General features: G+C 42.7%; 1 protein-coding gene across 5 annotated transcripts in view; it reads right to left on the bottom strand.

The window, feature by feature from the left end:
* Window positions 1-20,679, bottom strand: part of TXNDC11 (thioredoxin domain containing 11) — a 69,722-nt gene that overhangs the window by 25,449 nt on the left and 23,594 nt on the right. For all 5 annotated transcript variants that reach the window (XM_033236477.1, XM_033236480.1, XM_033236476.1 and 2 more), the window contains one exon: window positions 18,130-18,223. In XM_033236477.1, coding sequence (XP_033092368.1) covers window positions 18,130-18,223 — 94 coding nt within the window. The remainder of the gene's footprint in view (window positions 1-18,129; window positions 18,224-20,679) is intronic.

Raw genomic sequence — 20,679 nt, 5'->3', positions numbered from 1 at the left:
TGGGGCGAAGAAGTACAAGATAAGCCTGAAATACCTTGTATCAGAAGTAAAGAAGTGGGCCAGGCATGGTGGCTCACACCTGTAATCCCAGCACTTTGGGAGGCCAAGGCGGGCGAATCACCTGAGGTCACAAGCTCGAGATCAGCCTGGCCAACATAGTGAAACCCCATCTCTACTAAAAATACAAAAATTAGCTGGGCATGGTGACATGTGCCTGTAATTCCAGCTATCTGCGAGGCTGAGGCAGCAGAATCGCTTGAACCCAGGAGGTGCAGGTTGCAGTGAGCCGAGATTTCGCCATTGCACTCCAGCCTGGGCAACAAGAGTGAAACTCCATCTCAAAAAAAATAAATAAATGAAGCAAAGAAGTGCTCATAAAAGGATGGGGGTTTGTCCAAAGGACCCAGGAGCCAAGCTGAAGCCCTCCTAGTAGCCAAAGCTGGAACAATTTGAGCAACAAAATAAACAACGACAGTACACAGAATAAGATAAATACCCATGACTCCATAATAATATTAATGAGAATAGTCAGCTCTTCTTTATGGGAGAATTCCACTAATAATGAAAAACGAATGACGGAAACAGAAAATAACCATTTGAACACCAGAGTAATTGTTGCAGGCAAGATCCACCAATGGCGGCTAAAATTCCTGAGCAAAAGTTTGAGGATATATTTACATAGTAACAAATGATCTTCCCCCAAGGTATTTATTTACTAATTACAAAGGAAGAGATAGTAACTTCTCAGTGGAGAAACACAGCAGACACTACTTTAACCAAATGATCACAGTTAATGTGACCAGTAGGAGACACACTGATATCCTATGAACCCCCTGATAAGAAGTGCTGAGAAGGACCTATTTCTATGGTATTGTTGTCAAAAGACATGACCTATTCCAATAACAAGAAAACAGACTTTTAAAATTGAGTGATTTTCTACAAAATGCCTGAGAGGTATTCTTCAGAAGTGTCAAGGTTATAAAGGACAAGGAAAGACAGAGGGTTTGTCATAGGCTGAAGGAAACAAAAAACCAACTCGTTGCGATATGGGATCCCAGACTGCATCCTGAAACAAAAACAGGCACTAGTGGAAACACTCAGACAATTCAAATGAGGTCTGCAGTTTAGTGAATAGGACTGTACCAATGTTAATTTTTTTTCTTTTCTCTTTCTTTTCTTTTTTCTTTTTTTTTTTTTTTTTTGAGAGACAGATTCTTGCTCTGTCACCCAGGCTGGAGTGCAGTGGTGCATCTCGGCTCACTGCAACCTTAAGTGATTCTCCTGCCTCAGCCTTCCGAATAGCTGGGATTAGAGCCATGCACCCCCATGTCTGGCTAATTTTTCTGTATTTTTAGTAGAGACAAGGTTTCACCATGTTGGCCAGGATGGTCTCGAACTCCTGACCTCAAGCGGTCCACCTGGCCTCAGCCTCCTAAAGTGCTGGGATTACAGGTGTGAGCCACCACGCCCAACACTAATATTAATTTCTTATTTTGTACAAAATCACCTAACAATTGGTTATGTAAGATGTTAACAATGGGGGAAACTGGCTAAAGGCAGGTAATTATGGAACTCCCTGTTCTATTTTTGCATCTTTTCTCTAAGTATAGAATTAGTTGAAGATTTTTAAGAACTTTGTTTAAAGGGCATGGCATATAAGTCCAGATCCCAAAGCTGTCAGAAGAAACAGACCAAAGAGAGGATGTGAATTAGCAGGACCAAAACACCACTCTCTCAGAGGCAACTGATCTTGGCGGACAGTCACAGTTAAAAGAAGAGAAGGAAAAGCAGCCAGTAAGGAAATTCATTTTATAGCCTGCCAAAGTCACCATCGCAATTTATTAGAGCAGAGAAACAAGAAGTGACAGCCTGACCCCAAAGTTAAAAGGGAACATTCAAAAACCTGTTTAACTGCATTAATAAGAATGGACAGTCTGCCCACAAAGAACAAATTCTAACATGCTCAAACATATTACAATTTCAAAACTGCATTTTTCACACATAGAGAAATTTACAAAAATCACATTTCTATTTAAGTTCTAGCATATGGTGGAAAACTTGCTGGAAGAAGCAGCTTAAATTTGCAGTCTCACGTGAACGAAGAATACTTGGATTAGCAGAGGAAGTTTATAGCGTAAAGATGACACAAAAAACAGCATGTCACATCTCCTTATCCAGAGTGTTCTCTGATAAGCAGAGCTCCAGGGCTTTCTACGATAGAAGTCTTGGTCATTTATAAAATGAATTATTTTGTCCTAAAAGTCATGAAGTTTCAATATTTTAATTAAGAACTTGGAATTTGTTCGACAATTAAAAATAAACTAAGACTCATACTCTCCCCTCCTCTACCCAAAAAGGTCTAACAACGGCAGTATCCCATTCGATTAAAAAAAAAAAATTCTCCATTAGCCTGGTAATTGGCCATTTCAAGATCTCTGTTAACCACACAGTGACAACTTGTGTCAATGATCACTGCAAGATGTAATGAGATCCTGAAGAAACATCTGGGTAAAAGAATTAGTTACTAAGCAGTTTCTACAGCTGCTCAAGCAGGTGGCTAAGAAGGTCAAGGTGACCAGGGCATGTCTCTTGGCACCACTAACTTCTCAGGGAGGGAGGGTGCTCCTTTGCTGCTTGCTACAGAGAGTACTGAGCCCTGGGCCCCGTGATCATCGGCTACACGGCCGTGCACACAGGCACCATCTACACCTATCACAGCACATCTCCCATGGGCATGGGCTGAGGAACCAGCACTATTATGTTGATGCTAATACTGTTTGCTGTGCTTTGAGAAAAAATGGTCTTGTGCTTTGACCCATCAAATCTTGCCTACTTTTGGCAGGCAGGCAGGTTTACTCTTGGTCATCTCTTGTGAGTGGGATTCTTCTCTGCCCCTAACAGAATGCTCCCCTCTTACTTCCCACACCCTTCCCAGGTATAGCTTTGGCTGCCCTTCTTGTGCCTCCCGTGCACTGCTGTCACCATTCACCTCATGGCAGCTACCAAGGGTGCCCTGAAAGACCTGAAACTCCATCTGGTTTCCACTCACATTCATCTGGCTCACTCTCCTCTAGTTTGGATAAAAGCTTTTTTGGTTTTGGACAATGTTTTAATACACAACTACAGCTGACCCTTGAACAACATGGGTTTGAACCGCATCGGTCCACTTACATGCAGATTTTTTTTTAATCAAACACAGATCCAAAATACAGTATTTGCAGAATTTAAAACCCACCTATATGGAGAGCCACTTCTCATACATGCAGGTTCTGAAGGGCCAACTGTGGGACTTGAGTATGCAAATTCTGGCATATTTGGGGATCTTAGAACTAATCCCCAATCTATAACAAGGGACAACTGTATTTTAGTTTAGTATCATAAGACTTAAATTTAATTTTAAATATTAAAATGTCAGTTTAGGGCTGGACATGGTAGCTCACACCTGTAATCCCAGCACTTTGGGAGGCCGAGGTGGGTGGATCAACTGAGGTCAGGAGTTCGAGACCAGCCTGGCCAACCTGGTGAAATCCCATCTCTACTCAAAATTGGCCAGGCTTAGTGGCAGGCGCCTGTAGTCCCAGCTATTCAGGAGGCTGAGGCAGGAGAATCACTTTAATGTGGGAGGTGGAAAAAAAATATATTCATTTTCATACTGATTATATGTTGAAATAATTTGGATACACTGGGTTAAATATTTCACCTGTTTCTTTTATTTGTGCCCCCCCCCCACTTTGATTTATTTTTTTCTAAAGACGGTCTCACTTTGTCACCCAGCCTGGAGGATCTTGGCTCACTGCAACCTCTGCCTCCCAGGTTCCAGCGATTCTCCTGCCTCAGCCTCCCGAGTAGCTGAGATTGCAGGTGTGCGCCACCATGCCCGGCTAATTTCTGTATTTTTAGTAGAGACAGAGTTTCACCATGTTGGCCAGGCTGGTCTCAAACTCCTGACCTCAAGTGATCTGCCTGCCTCAGCCTCCCAAAGTGCTGGGATTATAGACCTGAGCCACTGCACCCAGACTCACCTATTTCTTTTTCTAGTGAAGCTACTAGAAAATTTTAAATTAGGCTGGGAATGGTAGCTCACATCTATGATCTCAACAGTTTTGAGAGGTTGAGGCAGGAGGATCACTTGAGGCCAGAAGTCCAAGACCAGCCTGGGCAAGAGAGTGAGACCCTAGCTCTAAAAAAATTTTTAAAAATTAGCTGAGCGTGATTATGTAAGCCTATAGTCCTAGCTACTCAGGAGGCTGATGCAGGAGGACTGCTTGAGCCCAGGAGGTCAATGCTGCAGTGAGTTATAATTGCACCACCGCACTCCAGCCTGGACAACAATGTGATACCCTGTCTCAAAAAACAAAATTAAGGCCGGGCGCGGTGGCTCAAGCCTGTAATCCCAGCACTTGGGGAGGCCGAGACGGGCGGATCACGAGGTCAGGAGATCGAGACCATCCTGGCTAACACGGTGAAACCCCGTCTCTACTAAAAAATACAAAACCTAGTCGGGCGTGGTGGCCGGCGCCTGTAGTCCCAGCTACTTGGGAGGCTGAGGCAGGAGAATGGCGTGAACCCGGGAGGCGGAGCTTGCAGTGAGCTGAGATCCGGCCACTGTACTCCAGCCTGGGTGACAGCGAGACTCCGTCTCAAAAAAAAAAAAAAAAACAAAATTAAAAAAAGAAAATTTTAAATTAGCTATGTGGTTCATATTGTATTTCCACTGATTTATGCCAGAGTGGTAATGATGAAAAAGCAAGATTCATGTATCTCAGGAAGAAAATGAGGCTGAGATGATAAATCCAGCAGCCACCAAGTCTTAATAATTGGCACTTATCTGGTAAGATCACATGAGACAATGTTTCTTGAATTTTTTTCATGAAAATCCCTCCAACAGCAAATAATAATTATCTTTAAGAACGTGTCCCCTCTTCTTCAAAAAGGAAAAAGTGGGGCTCTAGACCTATGACTCTAGCCTGAGCTTCTGAAGTTAATTCTCTCTCAAGAGGCCTACAGTTAACAGCACTTGGTGTACTACAAAGTACCCAAGGATACACTGAAAGAACAGACAGAAACTACAGGTCTGAACAATGTGGAATTCCTTATATTAGGGAATGTCATCTGCTATCATGGAGACTTCTGTGTGAGCTCACCTCTAAGGCATCATGGAACAAAATGGAGTATCAGGTCAAGAAAAATGCTCATAAAGGTAACTGCTAACAAACCAACATACACTTCAAAACAAAATACCACTGGATTAAGTCACATGGCATTTAATCAGCATGGCTAAGAAGTCATTTACTCCATGGGGAAATTCTTCTCATTTCTTTAAACTGGAAAACAGTGATATCCCAAAAGGCAAACCTGTATCATGCTACCTTCCATCTGTTGGGAAACAACTCTCATTTTAGTCTGTTAATTTTAACTTCTACTTTCTCACTCTTCTTTCCAAAGTCAGAATAAGGAGAACAATAGGATTATTTTAAAAGGGATTAAAATAACCCCTCTAATTTTAATCTTTACAGAGTGATTCACTTTTCAAGTTCTTCATAACCATTTACTAGACAGTGATGTCATACATTTCCAATAAAGAGTCCATTAAAACGAAAAAACCTTCGAAGAAATGTAACATTACAGAAATGCTTGTTTTCAATGTATAAACTATCATAACTTGGATTTTCCCCCTAGAAATAAGACACTGAAATGTGCATAGTTTCAAACTTCTTAATATAAAGCACAAAGCAATTATCTAGAAAAAAAAAAATCTGGCATTTGGACATCACAGACACACCGTGGTGTTTGCCAAGATATTACTAAACTAACATGTAACTTATAAGCTGTGATTCTTTTTTTTTTCCTTTTTTTTTTTGAGATGGAGTCTCACACTGTCCCCCAGGCTGGAGTACAATGGTGTGATCTCGGCTCACTGCAACCTCTGCCTCCTAGGTTCAAGTAATTCTCCTGCTTCAGCCTCCCGAGTAGCTGGGATTACAGGTGTCCACCACCACGCCCAGCTAATTTTTTGTATTTTTAGTAGAGACGAGGTTTCACTATATTGGTCAGGCTGGTCTCGAACTCCTGACCTTGTGATTTGCCCGCTTCAGCCTCCTAAAGTGCTGGGATTACAGGAGTGAGCCACTGCACCCGACAGTTGTGATTCTTTTTGTGTGTGAGCTAGGCAGGAAGGAAAGAGAAATGCAGTTCCAAATACATGATTTTAGGAGAAAATAAACTATAGTACTAAATATGCATTGTTACATATACTTAACCTGACAGTAAAATAAACACCCTCACACCAGCTGTCCTCATTTAGTAAGTCTAAAGCACCATATTAAAATGATCAATTCAGGCTGGGCACAGTGGCTCACACCACCACGGTGAAACCCCGACTCCACCGAAAGTACAAACATTAGACAGACGTGGTGGTGCATGCCTGTAATCCCAGCTACTCAGGAGGCTGAGGCAGGAGAATCGCTTGAACCTGGGAGGTGGAGATTGCAGTGAGCCATGATCACACCACTGCACTCTAGACTCAGTGACAGAGCGAGACTCCATCTCAAAAGACAAAAATAAAATAAAATAAAAAATAAAATGATCAATTGAAAAACTTCCCTTGTATGCACTTCAATAAAATTTTTTTTTTTTTTGGTAGCCCTCAGGGGAAGGAAGGACTCTGCAAACTAAATACATCCACTGAGAAACCTCCTCCACCCCATTTTAGGCTGTTCTTAAGGTCTAACACAGGAGTCAGGTAGATGAGGTCTCTGTCACATGTTCTCTTTTTCCCCTCCAAACAATGCTTTAAAAATGTAAAAAACATTCTTAGCTCCCAGGCCTACAAAAATAGGCCAAAGGCCATTGCTTTTTCAAGATGACGTGTCCCTCACAGATAACTAGGGCAAAGCTCCCTTGTTTTACAGATGGGGAACCTGAAATCTGAAGGCCAGTGAGAAAAGGCCGCTGGGCCGTGATTACAGCAGGATACTTGCTATTAAAATGACTACAGGGCCAGGCGCAGTGGCTCATGCCTGTAATCCCAGCACTTTGGGAGGCCAAGGTGGGTGGACTGCTTGAGCCCAGGAGTTCAAGAGCAGCCAAGGCAACACGGCAAAACCTCATCTCTACAAAAATTAGCTGAGTGTGATGCCGTGAGCCTGCAGGAAGATCGCCTGGGCCTGGGAAGTTGGAAGCTATAATGAGTCATGACTGTGCCACTGCACTCTAGCTTGGGCAACAGAGTGAGACCCTGTCGAATAAATAAATGAACATTAAATAAAATAAAACGACTTCAGGACTCATTGGCCCCTGCCTATCTATGCTTATTGTTAGGAAGATACCACTAAATCCCAGGGAAAACTAGAAACCAAGACAGGGTCCTAAGCAGAAGACACAGCCTATTTGTCTATTAGTGCAACAGGAGCTCCAAGAAAGAAGCTGGGGTAATGAGAATCACAGGATGTCCAGTGTGCCGGACGTCATGCTAGGTAGTCAAGAGTTATCAATCCACAGAACTTCCCCTAGGCCTTGAAAAATTAGGAAGGCAGACATTAGCCAGGGAAACACATTACATTTAAAGCAGTATCACAGGCAAAGCCGAGAGGGAAGCACCATATCATACCACCTGCTGCAGCTCAGTAAAGCAGAGGAGCTGCAGAGAAAACAGAGTAAGGGTGGAGTAAGTGAGCTCTGCACCAGGGTTCTCATCTCAGCTCCTGTATTTACCGGCATGTGACAGTATTGGCTTCTTGTTGCTGCTATAACAACGGCAGACACAAATGTATTTTAAAGTTCTGGATGTCAAAAGTCCAAAATGAGTCTCACTGGGCTAAAATCAACCCTGGCCTGTTAGCAAGTCATGTTCCTTTGGGAGGCTCTAGGAGAGAATCCATTTCCTTGACTTTTCCAGCTCCAGAGGTCACCCACATCCCTTGGTTTGTGGCCCTTTCCTCCTCCAAAGCCAGTGACAACTGGACTGTCAGTTTCACATTATACTCTGTTGTTCTGCCTCCAATTTTCATTCTTAAGAATCCTTCTGATTACACTGAGCCCACCCCAGTAACACAGGATAACCTCAGTGCCAGCTGATGAGCAATCTAATTCTCTTTGCTACCTTAATTCCTCCTTGCCATGTATCTAACCTAGTCACAGGTTCTAGTGAGTAAGAAGTGGAGCTTTTTAAGGAGCCCTTACACGAGCCCTGCCTACTACACTAACCCTGAGCAAGTTAACAACCTTCTCGGAGCTTCAGTTTCTTCATCTGTGAAACTGGAATAATAAACAGTTCCTACCTCAAAGGGTGACAGTGAAGACTGTCTTTCAGGTAAAGTGCCTGGCTCATGGAAGTGCTCAGTCAAGTATCAGCTTATCTGGTTCAACTGTATATAAAAGGTGGCCAAGGACAGACCAGAACTGGGCCTGTCTGCATGGAGTTGTGTGACTGTAAGTTTATGACTCTATTATGTGATCCCTAAGATTCTTTTCTAAGATTGTAATGCTTCTGGTTCTTTATCTAGGAGTCTTATCAACTTCCAAATATGAAAAAAACAAAACTTGGAGAAATAGGATCAACACCCACACCCATACTCTTTTAAAAGAGGACAAGTTTAAAAGGGTAGAAAATATCACTAAATAATTAGAAAGTTAAGGTGCAATTTTTCAAATACCTGGGATCGAAGAATCAAAATCTCTCTAAATGAACATGAAATTTGGCTCTGAGCTTCCTGAAGCCAAAGCACAAGTGAACACACCTGTTGCTTTCCCCAGCCCCATCAATCTTCCACTCTGCATGTGGTTTCTTCCATCCTTACCTGCAGGCTGACCCTCCCACCTCCAAGCACCCATCTCCACTGAGTCATCTTCCCATCTCCACTGAGTAAGGAAGGCTGTCACAGACCCATCACCAAATTCTCATTGTGAGCAACCCTACTTCTTGGCCACACTGGCTGGTGGCTCCTGGTGATGGCAGGAAATGAGGTGCATTCATCATTACGGCTATATCACATACCAGATCCTCAAATGGTTGTTGAATTATTTAATAAGAAATCATACTTCTGATTCTAACCTCAAGTGCTGGAAGGACCTTTTTTGGCTTTAGTTCTTATTTACAAGACTTAAGAAATAAGTCATGGCGGGGCACGGTGGCTCACCCCTTTAACCACAGCACTTTTGGAGGCTGAGGTGGCTAGACTGCTTCAGCCCAGGAGTTCAAGATCAGCCAGGGCAACATGATGAAACCACGTCTCCACAAAAAAATAGAAAAATTTGGCCAGGCGGGGTGGACACCGCCTGTAATGCCAGCACTTTGGGAGGCTGAGGTGGTCAGATCACCTGAGGTTGGGAGTTCAAAACCAGCCTGACCAACATGGAGAAACCCCATTTCCACTAAAAAAAAAAAAATTAGGCGTGGTGGCACATGCCTGTAAATCCCAGCTACTCGGGAGGCAGGAAAATCGCTTGAACCCAGGAGGCGGAGGTTGCGGTAAGCCAAGATTGTGCCATTGCACTCTAGCCTGGGCAAAAAGAGTGAAACTGTGTCTCAGGGGAAAAAAAAATTGCCAGGCGTGGTGGTGCATGCCTATTGTCCCAGCTCCCTGGGGGCCTGATTGGCACTCCAGCCTGGGCAACAGAGCAAGACTCTGTCTCAAAAAAAAAAAAAAAAGAAAAGAAATCATAACGGAAATAAAAGCATCTCCCATAAAATACACAAGGATTCTTTTGCTAAAATAATGGCAACTGAGTTAAAAAGTCAGGGTTTTTTTTGTTTTTGTTTTTGACAGAGTTTTGCTCTTGTTGCCCAGGCTGGAGTGCAATGGCATGACTTCAGCTCACCGCAACCTACGCCTCCCGGGTTCAAGCGATTCTCCTGTCTCAGCCTCCCGAGCAGCTAGGATTACAGGCATGTGCCACCATGCCCAGATATTTTTGTATTTTTAGTAAAGACCAGGTTTCTCCATGTTGGTCAGACTGGTCTCGAACTTCTGACCTCAGGTGATCCGCCCGCCTTGGTCTCCCAAAGTGCTGGGATTACAGGCACAAGCCACAGCGCCCGGCCCAAAGTATGAAATGTTTAATATGTTTATTCTAATCTGATTTAGTCAGTACCTAGAAGGGTCTCAATGCAGGCAGATAGTTAGAAAAAGATTCCCCCCATGAGCGGGTATAGTGACAACAAATGAAATTACCCAAGAAAACAAAACGATCCTAGAACCCATTCCACTTGCTGAGAACTGTTAGACTCAATGTCTGGTCCAAAGACCCAAGAGTTAGGCCCAAAAACCTGAGAAAATAAAGCAATCTCCAAGCCAGCCTTGCTTGTCAGTCCCTTGTTTTCCCAATGCCTTTTAAAATGTCACATACAGAGTGAGAAAACCCTAGCCTTCAGATCTCTCTTTTTTTTTTTTTTTTTTTCAGACAGGGTCTCACTTTTTTCATCCGGGCCAGAAAGCAGTGGCATGATCTCAGCTCACTGCAGCCCCGACCTCCTAGGTTCAAGCGATCCTCCCACCTCAGCCCCTACGTACCTGCAACTACAGGCTACTTTTTGTATTTTTTGTAGTGATGGGGTTTCACAACATTGTGAAAGGCTAGTCTCAAACTCCTGAGCTCAAGGGATCCACCTGCCTCAGTCTCACAAAGTGCTAGGATTACAGGTGTAAGCCACCACGCCCCACCAAGATCTCTTGATGCTGTATAAAATCTCACAATCTGACAGAACAGCGCTCCAGAAAAGCTTTCTTCATGCATAAGGTCTTGGAGGAGGGCACTTTTTATGTGTACTGACTCAGTTCTACAAGCAAATCTCAGCAGCATCAGACGCCACCTGGTGGAGCACAGGGACACTACGCTGGAATCAAAGTTCTTCCTCCATTTAATACATGTCCTCTAAAACACTTTTCACAGAGGCAGTTCCTCAGAAAACCAATGCTACAAGGTTTCCTCATCAACTGAGTTTAGGAATTCCCAAAGGTGAAAGAAAGGAGTGGAAATAGTATCTTTAGTTAATAAGTGTAGTGTGGCCGGGTGCAGTGGCTCACGCCTGTAATCCCAGCTCTTTGGGAGGACAGCCTGAGATCAGGAGCTTGAGATCAGCCCGGGCAACACAGTGAAACCCCCATGTCTACTAAAATACAAAAAATTAGCCAGGCGTAGTAGCTTGTGCCTGTAGTACCAGCTACTCGGGAAGCTGAGGCAGGAGAATTGCTTGAACCCGGGAGGCAGAGGTTGCAGGGAGCAGAGAATGTGCATCTCAAAAACAAAACAAAAAAATTTAGTGCATTTCCAAGATGACATTTAGGTACCATGTGAATTCAATTTGATCTCTATAAAAAATGTTTTAACTTGCTGATGTAGTTAGTGGTGCACACCTGTAGTTGTAGCTACTCAGAAGGCTGAGGCAGAAGGATTGCTTGAGCCCAGGAGTTCAAGGTTACAGAGAGCACCACTGCATTCCAGCCTGGGCAACAAAGTGAGACCCTGTCTTGGCAAAAAAAAAAAAAAGAACCAGGCAGGCAAATTCCTACGCTATGGTCTATGGAGCCTGAAGAGCCAGGCACAAGAAGTGGAGAAAGTGGTGAGAGGGGATCCAAAGTGATGTTTAAAATCCCATAGCTAAAATCTTTCTCACGTGTCCTTTACCAGTCATTCATTCATCCTCTTAGCTACAACTATGCTCAGGCAGGGTGTGGAGTTGTAGGAGCAATAAAACAAAACTCTGCCATCAAGGTCCTCAGTAAATATTATCTGAACAAATTAGATCCTATTCTGGTGGAAGATAGATTCAGTCCACTGGACAGGGAGAAAACCATGTGTTACAAACAGAAGCAGGTAGGAGGTGCACAGGAAAGGGGAAGAGAGAGACTGTGCCTGCTGCTCAGTCAATGACATCATTTCTTGTGTGGATGTTTTTACTAGAATAGGTAAAATACTTATCTGAGGTGCTTTCAGCCAGATGGCTTCGTTTCTAATTAAGGTATAAAGACTATTATTTTACTCACACACAAAGTATTTCTTTACTTACTTTATTACTTTACTCACACACAAAGTATTTCACATGATTTGACCTTATAAAATAAGGATTTATATACTTACCTCTACCCTCCCCAAATTTACAGATAAACAAACTCAAACACAGAAAGGTTAAATATTTTGTTCCGGCCGGGCGCGGTGGCTCAAGCCTGTAATCCCAGCACTTTGGGAGGCCGAGACGGGCGGATCACGAGGTCAGGAGATCGAGACCATCCTGGCTAACATGGTGAAACCCCGTCTCTACTAAAAATACAAAAAACTAGCCGGGCGAGGTGGCGGGCGCCTGTAGTCCCAGCCACTTGGGAGGCTGAGGCAGGAGAATGGCGTGAACCCGGGAGGCGGAGCTTGCAGTGAGCCGAGATTGCGCCACTGCACTCCAGCCTGGGCGACAGAGCGAGACTCCGCCTCAAAAAAAAAAAAAAAAAAATATTTTGTTCCAAGTTTACAGACCCCACCAGTAGCAGACAAAGGGTAAGGACCAGGCACTGCTGGCTCCCAGCCCACTGTTTTTCTCCCGAAACTGCACTGCAAGCCCCTTGTAGATCGGATGAAAAACAGGGTCAGAATTTGCTGCAAATCTTCCTTTTAAAAAAGCCACTGAATTATAGTAGAATATGACAACATTTTACCAGAACACATTTTTACAGCAAATAATGAAATAATCATCAGATTTTTAAAAATCAAGCAACTTCGGAATATGACCTCTCTACCAAATTTCCTTTTGGCAATAAAGTAGCCTCTCTGCCAAGATCAAATGTAAAAATGTTCCAAGAGGAACAGTCTTTGCAGTCCCGGAAGAATAAAGAGGTACAAGAGAGCTGATTTCCTCCAGGCTTTTGAAACATACACAAAGATTGCCAGCCCACAATTAATCATCTAGCACTGTGAAATGATTAAACATTAATGAGAGATATGTAAAACCTACTATAAAAAATTAAAAGGAAGTTTTGAATAAATGAATAATCATGCTGTGAACCTAAAAAGGAAAGCTAAATGTTATGAACATGTCAATTATCTTCAAGTCAATTTATATATTTAACATAATTTCAACAAAATTCCAGCCAAAGGCAAGGATGGATATAAAAGAATATTCCACAAAACACAAGAACTAGAAGAAGTCCAGTCTTGAGCAAGTAATAGCAATTTGCAAAGCAAGAACTTAGATTAAGTTTACTCAGAGAAAAATGGGTATCTAGACCAAAATAAATCACAGAAATAGACCCAAATGCATGGAAAAATATGTTCTGTAGTAAAGTAGAAATCATCAAGATTAGAGAGAAAGGAAACATCAATTTATAAATGAGAGGGGGGAAAAAATCAACTGGGCTCTATATTTTAAGCCAAAGTAAAGTCAGGCAGCATAAAGTGCTAAATAATTTTTAAATTTAAAAAAGAAGAAAATAAACTAATATAGTCATCAGATTTTCAGGAAAAAAGAAAAAAGAAAAACTCCATCCTGGCTAACACAGTGAAACCCCGTCTCTACTAAAAATACAAAAACTAGCCGGGCGAGGCGGCGGGCGCCTGTAGTCCCAGCTACTCGGGAGGCTGAGGCAGGAGAATGGCGTAAACCCGGGAGGCGGAGCTTGCAGTGAGCTGAGATCCGGCCACTGCACTCCAGTCCGGGCAACAGAGCGAGACTCCGCCTCAAAAAAAAAAAAAAAAAAGAAAAACTAACCAGAAGGCCGGGTGCAGTGGCTCATGCTTGTAATCCCAGCACTTTGGGAAACTGAGGTGGGTGGATCACTTGAGGTCAGGAGTTTGAGACCAGCCTGGCCAACATGGCAAAAAACTGTCTCAACTAAAAATACAAAAATTAGGCGGGATGGTGGTGGGTGCCTGTAGTCCTAGCTAGTTAGGAGGCTGGGGCATGAGAATCCCTCGAACTTGAGCCGAGGTTGCAGTGAGCTGAGATCACGCCACTGCACTCCAGCCCGGGCAAAAGAGAGAGACTCCAAATCAAAAAAAAAAAAAAAGGCTAACACAATAATGGACAGAAATATGCGCAAGAGTTCCTGTCCACAACACCTAACAGCTGGGCCAAGGTAAACTGACAGATCAGCACTAAGGCCGAGCCCCAGAGAAAAAAGGAAACAGTTAAAACAACAAGAGAAGGCAGTTACTGTTACAGTGCTGAGGTGGAAAGTGAATTTCCTTTCTTTTACTGTGTGAAAATAGCCAATGTTAGACAAGTTTCGTTAAGTGGGGGGTAAAGGACCACAGAACCTGATCTTACAACCCAAGCCTCGCATGCTGGGGGGCAGGAATAAGCTCTCCTCACAGCACACCCTACAGCCCTGTGATGCTTCAGACGTGGTACACTCGCAAATTATTTATGCACTGATGACCAGCTACCTTCAGAAAACAAATGTAGAACTTTCAAGTGGCCTGGCTATTTCTAAGACAATTAAAAAAAAATCATTAAGGCAGGGCAAAGGCATGTGCATTGTATAAATGCTTGTGGCCTGCTGAACCAAGGTATCTGCTTTCTACTACAACAGTCTAAACACTTCTTCAGTTCAGCTCTCTATAACTAAATGTTAGATGTATCAAATGTTTCTCCAGCCTCGATCTGTATATACAATCTAAACATGACATTGACCTAGAATTTAATTCGAAACTGTATCTTTTTTTTTTTAAGTGTGCATGTGTGTTTCTCCTACCTCCTACTGCACATCTGCTGTTAATAATAAGGAAAATACCATTTGACTTCGGAGTACAAGAAAGGCAGAAAAACCCCAGATGCCCAAGGCAAGATTTACTTTAAGGAATCCTTCATAGTGCACATATTTACATTTCCAAATGTGTGAATTTAGCCACAAAAAAATGGGGTGAAAAGGATTAATCAGAATTAATCTCGGCTCCTGCAAACTTCCATATGCAACAGAATTTTACAAGATGCAACTAGAATCACAAGATAGGGAAGAGATGTAGAGAAGGTAAATCAGACCACATTTATTATGAAAACAACTTGCATATAAATTTGTCCAAAAAAAATTTTTTTTTTTTGAGATGGAGTCTGTTGCTCTTGTTGCCCAGGTTGGAGTGCAATGGCATGATTTTGGCTCACCGCAACCTCTGACTCCTGGGTTCAAGCGATTCTTCTGCCTCATCCTCCCAAATAGCTGGGATTACAGGCATGTACCAACACGCCTGGTTAATTTTGTATTTTTAGTAGAGACAGGGTTTCTCCATGTTGGTTAGGCTGGTCTCGAACTCCCGACCTCAGGTGATCCGCCCATCTTGGCCTCCCAAAGTGCTGGGATTACAGGCGTGAGCCACCGTGCCCGGCCAGGTATAAATTTGTCAAAATTAGTGATCTGACCAAGGAGGTTCATTTTGTACCTTTGAGTAATTTGTAACCATTTATCTCTTTCAACCTTATTTTATTTATCACTATTTACCCTTTTGCTTAAAGAAAGGAGAAAAAAGCTACTGTCTCGTATTAGAAGGGTATTCCTAAAAGGAGTACCATTTTAGGAACCTCTGAATGAAAAAATAATTTAAAATGAGTAATGTATTTCTAATATGGCATAGCAGCACATAATATAAGCCAATCAAATAACAAAACATGCTTCTACGACCTTGAAATGGCCTCTTCAGCTCACAAACTTGAATGCTACCATCACTTTAGTGACTGACTCTAGGTTACCCTTTTATATAATCTTCATTAAGGTCTGTCTTCTTCTGTGAAGGGCTTTATTTAATTTCCCATGAAGAGCTTTGAATGGATGCTTCTTAAGCTTATTTAAGTTGGCAGTATTTTGTTTTCAAAGTTCAAACTTTTATTTGCTAAGTCTTCTTAGTCACTTGAAACAGTGCAGCTCAAAGTCTTTCAATTAGACAGACATACTTATATGACAGCTTGATTTTCTCCCCCTATGTCTCCCAAACAATGTGAATATAGTAGATTCTCTGTGCTTTTAAATAAAACCTTCAAGGTATATATTTTAATGGCCAGTCATATAATTGTTTCATATATACTGTTTTAATATTCCAAAAATAAAAATAAAAAAAATTATATATTTTTGGTTGATCTCCTGGGGGAAGACGATAGGGCCATTAATGTGATCACTTGCTTGGCAAAGGCTGACTGAGCCCCTGCTTTATGCCAGGCTATACAGAAAGAACTCTAACATGAGGAACATGGTCCCTACCCTCAGAAATCTTACATTAAATAAATCATCTTGGAAGGGAAAAAGACATTAAATAAATCATCTTGTAACCACACACATAAATGCCATCTGTGTTAAGTGCTACAAAAGAAATAACAGGGTACCCAGGTTAGACTGGGGTAGAGATTTCAGTTATTTAATTGTGGAAGTGATATTCGAGCTGGGCCCTGACAGGTGGAGAACTGGGCCCTAGGGGTGGAGGCACATTCCAGGAAGAAGGACTAGCATGTGCAAAGGCCACAGTCCAAGGAAGGAGGAGTGAGTGGATACCAGTTACGTGTCCACTGGTCTGGTCTAGGTGTGGGTGAAGGGGTGCAGACTAGAGTGGTAACAAAGGGGATGGCGACAAGAGAGCAGATGAGAATGGATCTGACACAGAACTGACAGGCTGTAGAGTTAGGCCTGAGAGAGAGCACAGAACAACATAAAACAATTGCGAGAATATGACTTTTCACTTAAAAACCAGGACACCAAACAATATACAATTCAACTAAGTCCAAAGAAAAATACAGATATGAGAAGCTGGCAGTATCCCATGCTGTAAAGTGACATGAGTTTTATACCTGGAAAAATACTTCTCAAAAGAAATGCATTGCTAAATTACAACCTAACTGACAGACAAAATAACCACTAAAAATGCTGACAAAAACCTTTAACTATAAACACAGAAAAAGATTATGATACAACAAATTTTAAAGTACAAAATATATAATTACAGATATAACGTGAAGTTCTCTCTCTATATATATGTATATATTTTTTTGTTTTAGTTTTTTTTTTTTTTTTTTTTTTGAGACAGAGTCTTGCTCTGTCACTCAGACTGGAGTGCAATGGTGTGATCTCAGCTCACTGCAACCTCCACCTCCTGGGTTCAAGGGATTCTCCTGCCTCAGCCTCCTAAGTAGCTGGGACTACAGGCGTGTGCCACTACGCCTGGCTAATTTTTGTATTTTTAGTAGAGACAGGGTTTTGTCATGTTGGCCAGGCTGTTCTCGAACCCCTGACCTCAGGTGATCCGCCTGCCTTGGCCTTCCAAAGTGCTGGGATTACAGGTGTGAGCCACTGCACCCAGCACATAGAAATATAAATAAAAATAAATAAATATATATATATATGTATTTTTTTTTTTTGAGACAGGATCTTACTCTGTTCCCCAGGTTGCAATGCAGTGGCATGATCTCGGCTCACTGCAACCTCTGCCTCCTGGGTTCAAGTGATTCTCCTACCTCATCCTTCTGAGTAGCTGGGATTACAGGTGTGCACCACCACACCTGCCTAATTTTTGTATTCTTTGTAGAGACGGGGTTTTGTCATGTTGGCCAGGCTGGTCTCAAACTCCTGGACTCAAGCAATCCACCTACCTCAGCCTTCCAAAGTGCTGGGACTACAGACATGAGCCACTGTGCCTAGCCTCAAGCTATATTTTTAGAAAGCTAAACATTTGAGAGACTATATGTGAAATCGAACAGTATTTCCTGTTTGCTAAGGAAGGAACATTAAACAATGTAATTAATAAAAATACAGTGACGACCAAGTGCAGTGGCTCATGCCTGTAATCCCAGCACTTTGGGAACCGAGGCAGGTGATCACCTGAGGTCAGGAGTTCGAGACCAGCCTGGCCAACACGGTAAAACCCCATACCTACTGAAAATACAAAAATTAGCCAGGTATGGTGGCAGGTGCCTGTAGTTCCAGCTACTCAGGAGTCTGAGGCAGGAGAATCACTTGAACCTGGGACACAGATTCCAGTGAGCCAAGATCATGCCACTGCACTCCAGCCTGGGCGACAGAGTAAGACTCCATCTAAAAATAAATTTAAAAAAATACACTGAGAAAAGGAATCAAGCAAAGTAGAATATATAATAATAATAATACATGAAAAAGATGTAAATATCAATTCTACTGAAGTACCAATGTCTTAATATGAATCATTTTTTACCTTTCTTTAATGAATGTAATGCTGAGGTGAAGAAGGTCAAATAACCAGGAGGCTGGGGTGAGCCACTGAACTCAAAGTACCCAAGTACTCCAGGCTGCAGGAAAAAGAGCAGAATTAGGTAAGTGAGGCACTGTCAGCCACAGTGTAATGGAGGATATTTTAAAGCAAGAAAGACGTATTATAATTTGACAATCAATGCATCTTGTTGCATTTCCTTTTTTCAAAAAGCCTAAGCACATGAGAAAAATTCCAGGTTGGGGTTGAACATCCCCTCCATTTAAACAACAAACAGGGTAAGGGATGGAGTTGCAGCAGCTTTGACAGGATTGCACAGTGGTCATTCAGGGGCATTCAAAGCTGAAACTTCCTTCTGTCCCCACGAGTAGGTCTTTCCACACCCTGTTGACAGTACAATTCTCCCAGACTCAAAACTTCATCAGTAAGTTATGTCCTCAATCGCTTTTAACAACTCCAGACAAGCAGTGGCAATAATTTTCTTTTAACCTTTCTTAAGTTTCTTCTTGAATTGCTTTCTCTCATTGACTCCAAACATACCTTCACACTTTGCTGGAAATCAGGGTTAATCTTCACCTGTAATCAAGCCCTTTCAATGGGAAACAAACCATAGAACCCCCCTTCAAAACCCAGCATTCCACAGTGGCAACTCTCCTTTCCCTCAGGTCTGCAGAGGACCCGCCTCCAGCCCTCTGGGCTCCTCCACCCTACATACTCATTTCCACCTGCTCATTCCACTTCTCTAAGCTGGACGTAGAACTCCCCCTCATTCTCCCAAACCAATTAACTGTCCCCTACCAGATACGTTCTGCCTTCCTGTTTACAATCACTTCTTCCTTCTTTGAAGGCCCTATGGCACTCATTCAGTCAGGTTTTGTTCTGTAATAATAGTATCTGCCTTAAAAGTCAAACTGTGAGATCCCTGAGGAAAGAGTGCTGGACTTGGAATCAGAAGACCTAAGCTCAAGACTGAGATCTAGTGGCTGAAAGAACAGCCTTGGGAGAACCCTTCAATATGAACTCTCAGTTGCCTGATGTGGAAATAGGAACAGTTCTTCACAGGGTTAGGCAAAGAGCAAGCCTGATGAACCGTAAAGCACTAGGCAAATGAAAAGAATCCTTTTAAGCCCAAAAGCACTTGGCAAGTTCGATATTAGCAAGTCATTACGGAAGTGAACTTGATCACTGAAACAAAATTGTATCCAAAACTTAGGGTAGAAATTTAATCTGTTGGTAAAATGTAAAATCAGTATGTTATATAAAAGAGGAAACTTCTGGCCGGGAGCGGTGGCTCATGCCTATAATCCCAGCACTCTAGGAGGCCGAGGCAGGGGGATCACCTGAGGTCGGGAGTTCGAGACCAGCCTGACCAACATGGAGAAACCCTGTCTCTATTAAAAATACAAAATTAGCTGTGCGTGGTGGCACATGCCTATAATCCCAGCTACTAGGGAGGCTGAGGCAGGAAAATCTCTTGAACCTGGGAGGTGGAGGTTGCGGCGGTGAGCCAAGATCTCACCATTGCACTCCAGCCTGGGCAGCAAGAGTGAAACTCTGTCTCAAAAAAAAAAAAAAAAAAAGAGGAAACTTCTGATCTGTAGTGGAATATACTATCTTTCCAATCTAAACCACTTGCTTGTTCTAAGATTCAACTGTAAATGAATCAACTGGTTTTCATTCTGACAGAAACTTAACACCTAGGCTGGGTGCAGTGGCTCACACTTGTAATCCCAGCACTTTGGGAGACCTACGCGGGAGGATCATTTGAGGTAAGGAGTTCGAGACCAGCCTGGTCAACATGGTGAAACCCCATATCTATTAAAAAATACAAAAATTAGCCAGGTGTGGTGGTACATGCCTGTAGTCCCAAATACTCGGGAAGCTGAGGCAAGAGAATCCCTTGAACCCTGGGGGCGGAAGCTGCAGTGAGCTGAGATCATGCCCCTGCACTCCGGCCAGTGGGGGACAGAGCAAGACTCCATCTCAAAAAAAAAAAAAAGAAACAGAGTCTCACTCTGTTGCCCAGGCTCACACCTGTAATCCCAGCACTTTGGGAGGCTGAGGCGGGAGGATCACTTGAGGTCAGTTCAAGACCAGCCTGGCCGACATGGTGGAACCCCATCTCTATTGAAAATACAAAAATTAGCCAGCCGTGGTGGTGCATGCCTGTAATCCCAGCTACTCGAGAGGGTGAGGCACGAGAATTGCTTGAATCAGGGAGGTGGAGGTTGCAGTGAGCCAAGATCGTGCAACTGCATTCCAGCCTGGGCAACAAAGAAAGACTCTGTCTCAAACAACCAAATACAAAACTATGAACTAACAGAAACAGTGCACAACATTCACAGTAGAATTTTACAAACAATATGACAATGTCGGGTACCAGCATTCTACAATTCTGTCAAAATGCTCAAGTTTTCTGTCATCTGGCAATTTTACTTAACTCTCTTCTTCCCCCTAAAAGATTCCCGAGTCTTTCCCCATCCCATTAAAATTTAAAACAATTTTGTTACCAAGCTGTTACGAATAAATGAATGA

This window comes from Trachypithecus francoisi, unplaced genomic scaffold, assembly GCF_009764315.1.
Source record: "Trachypithecus francoisi isolate TF-2019V2 unplaced genomic scaffold, Tfra_2.0 Lachesis_group15, whole genome shotgun sequence".
Lineage (NCBI taxonomy): Eukaryota > Metazoa > Chordata > Mammalia > Primates > Cercopithecidae > Trachypithecus > Trachypithecus francoisi.
Note: the sequence above shows the minus strand (reverse complement) of the source record. Positions and strands in the feature narration are given on the sequence as shown.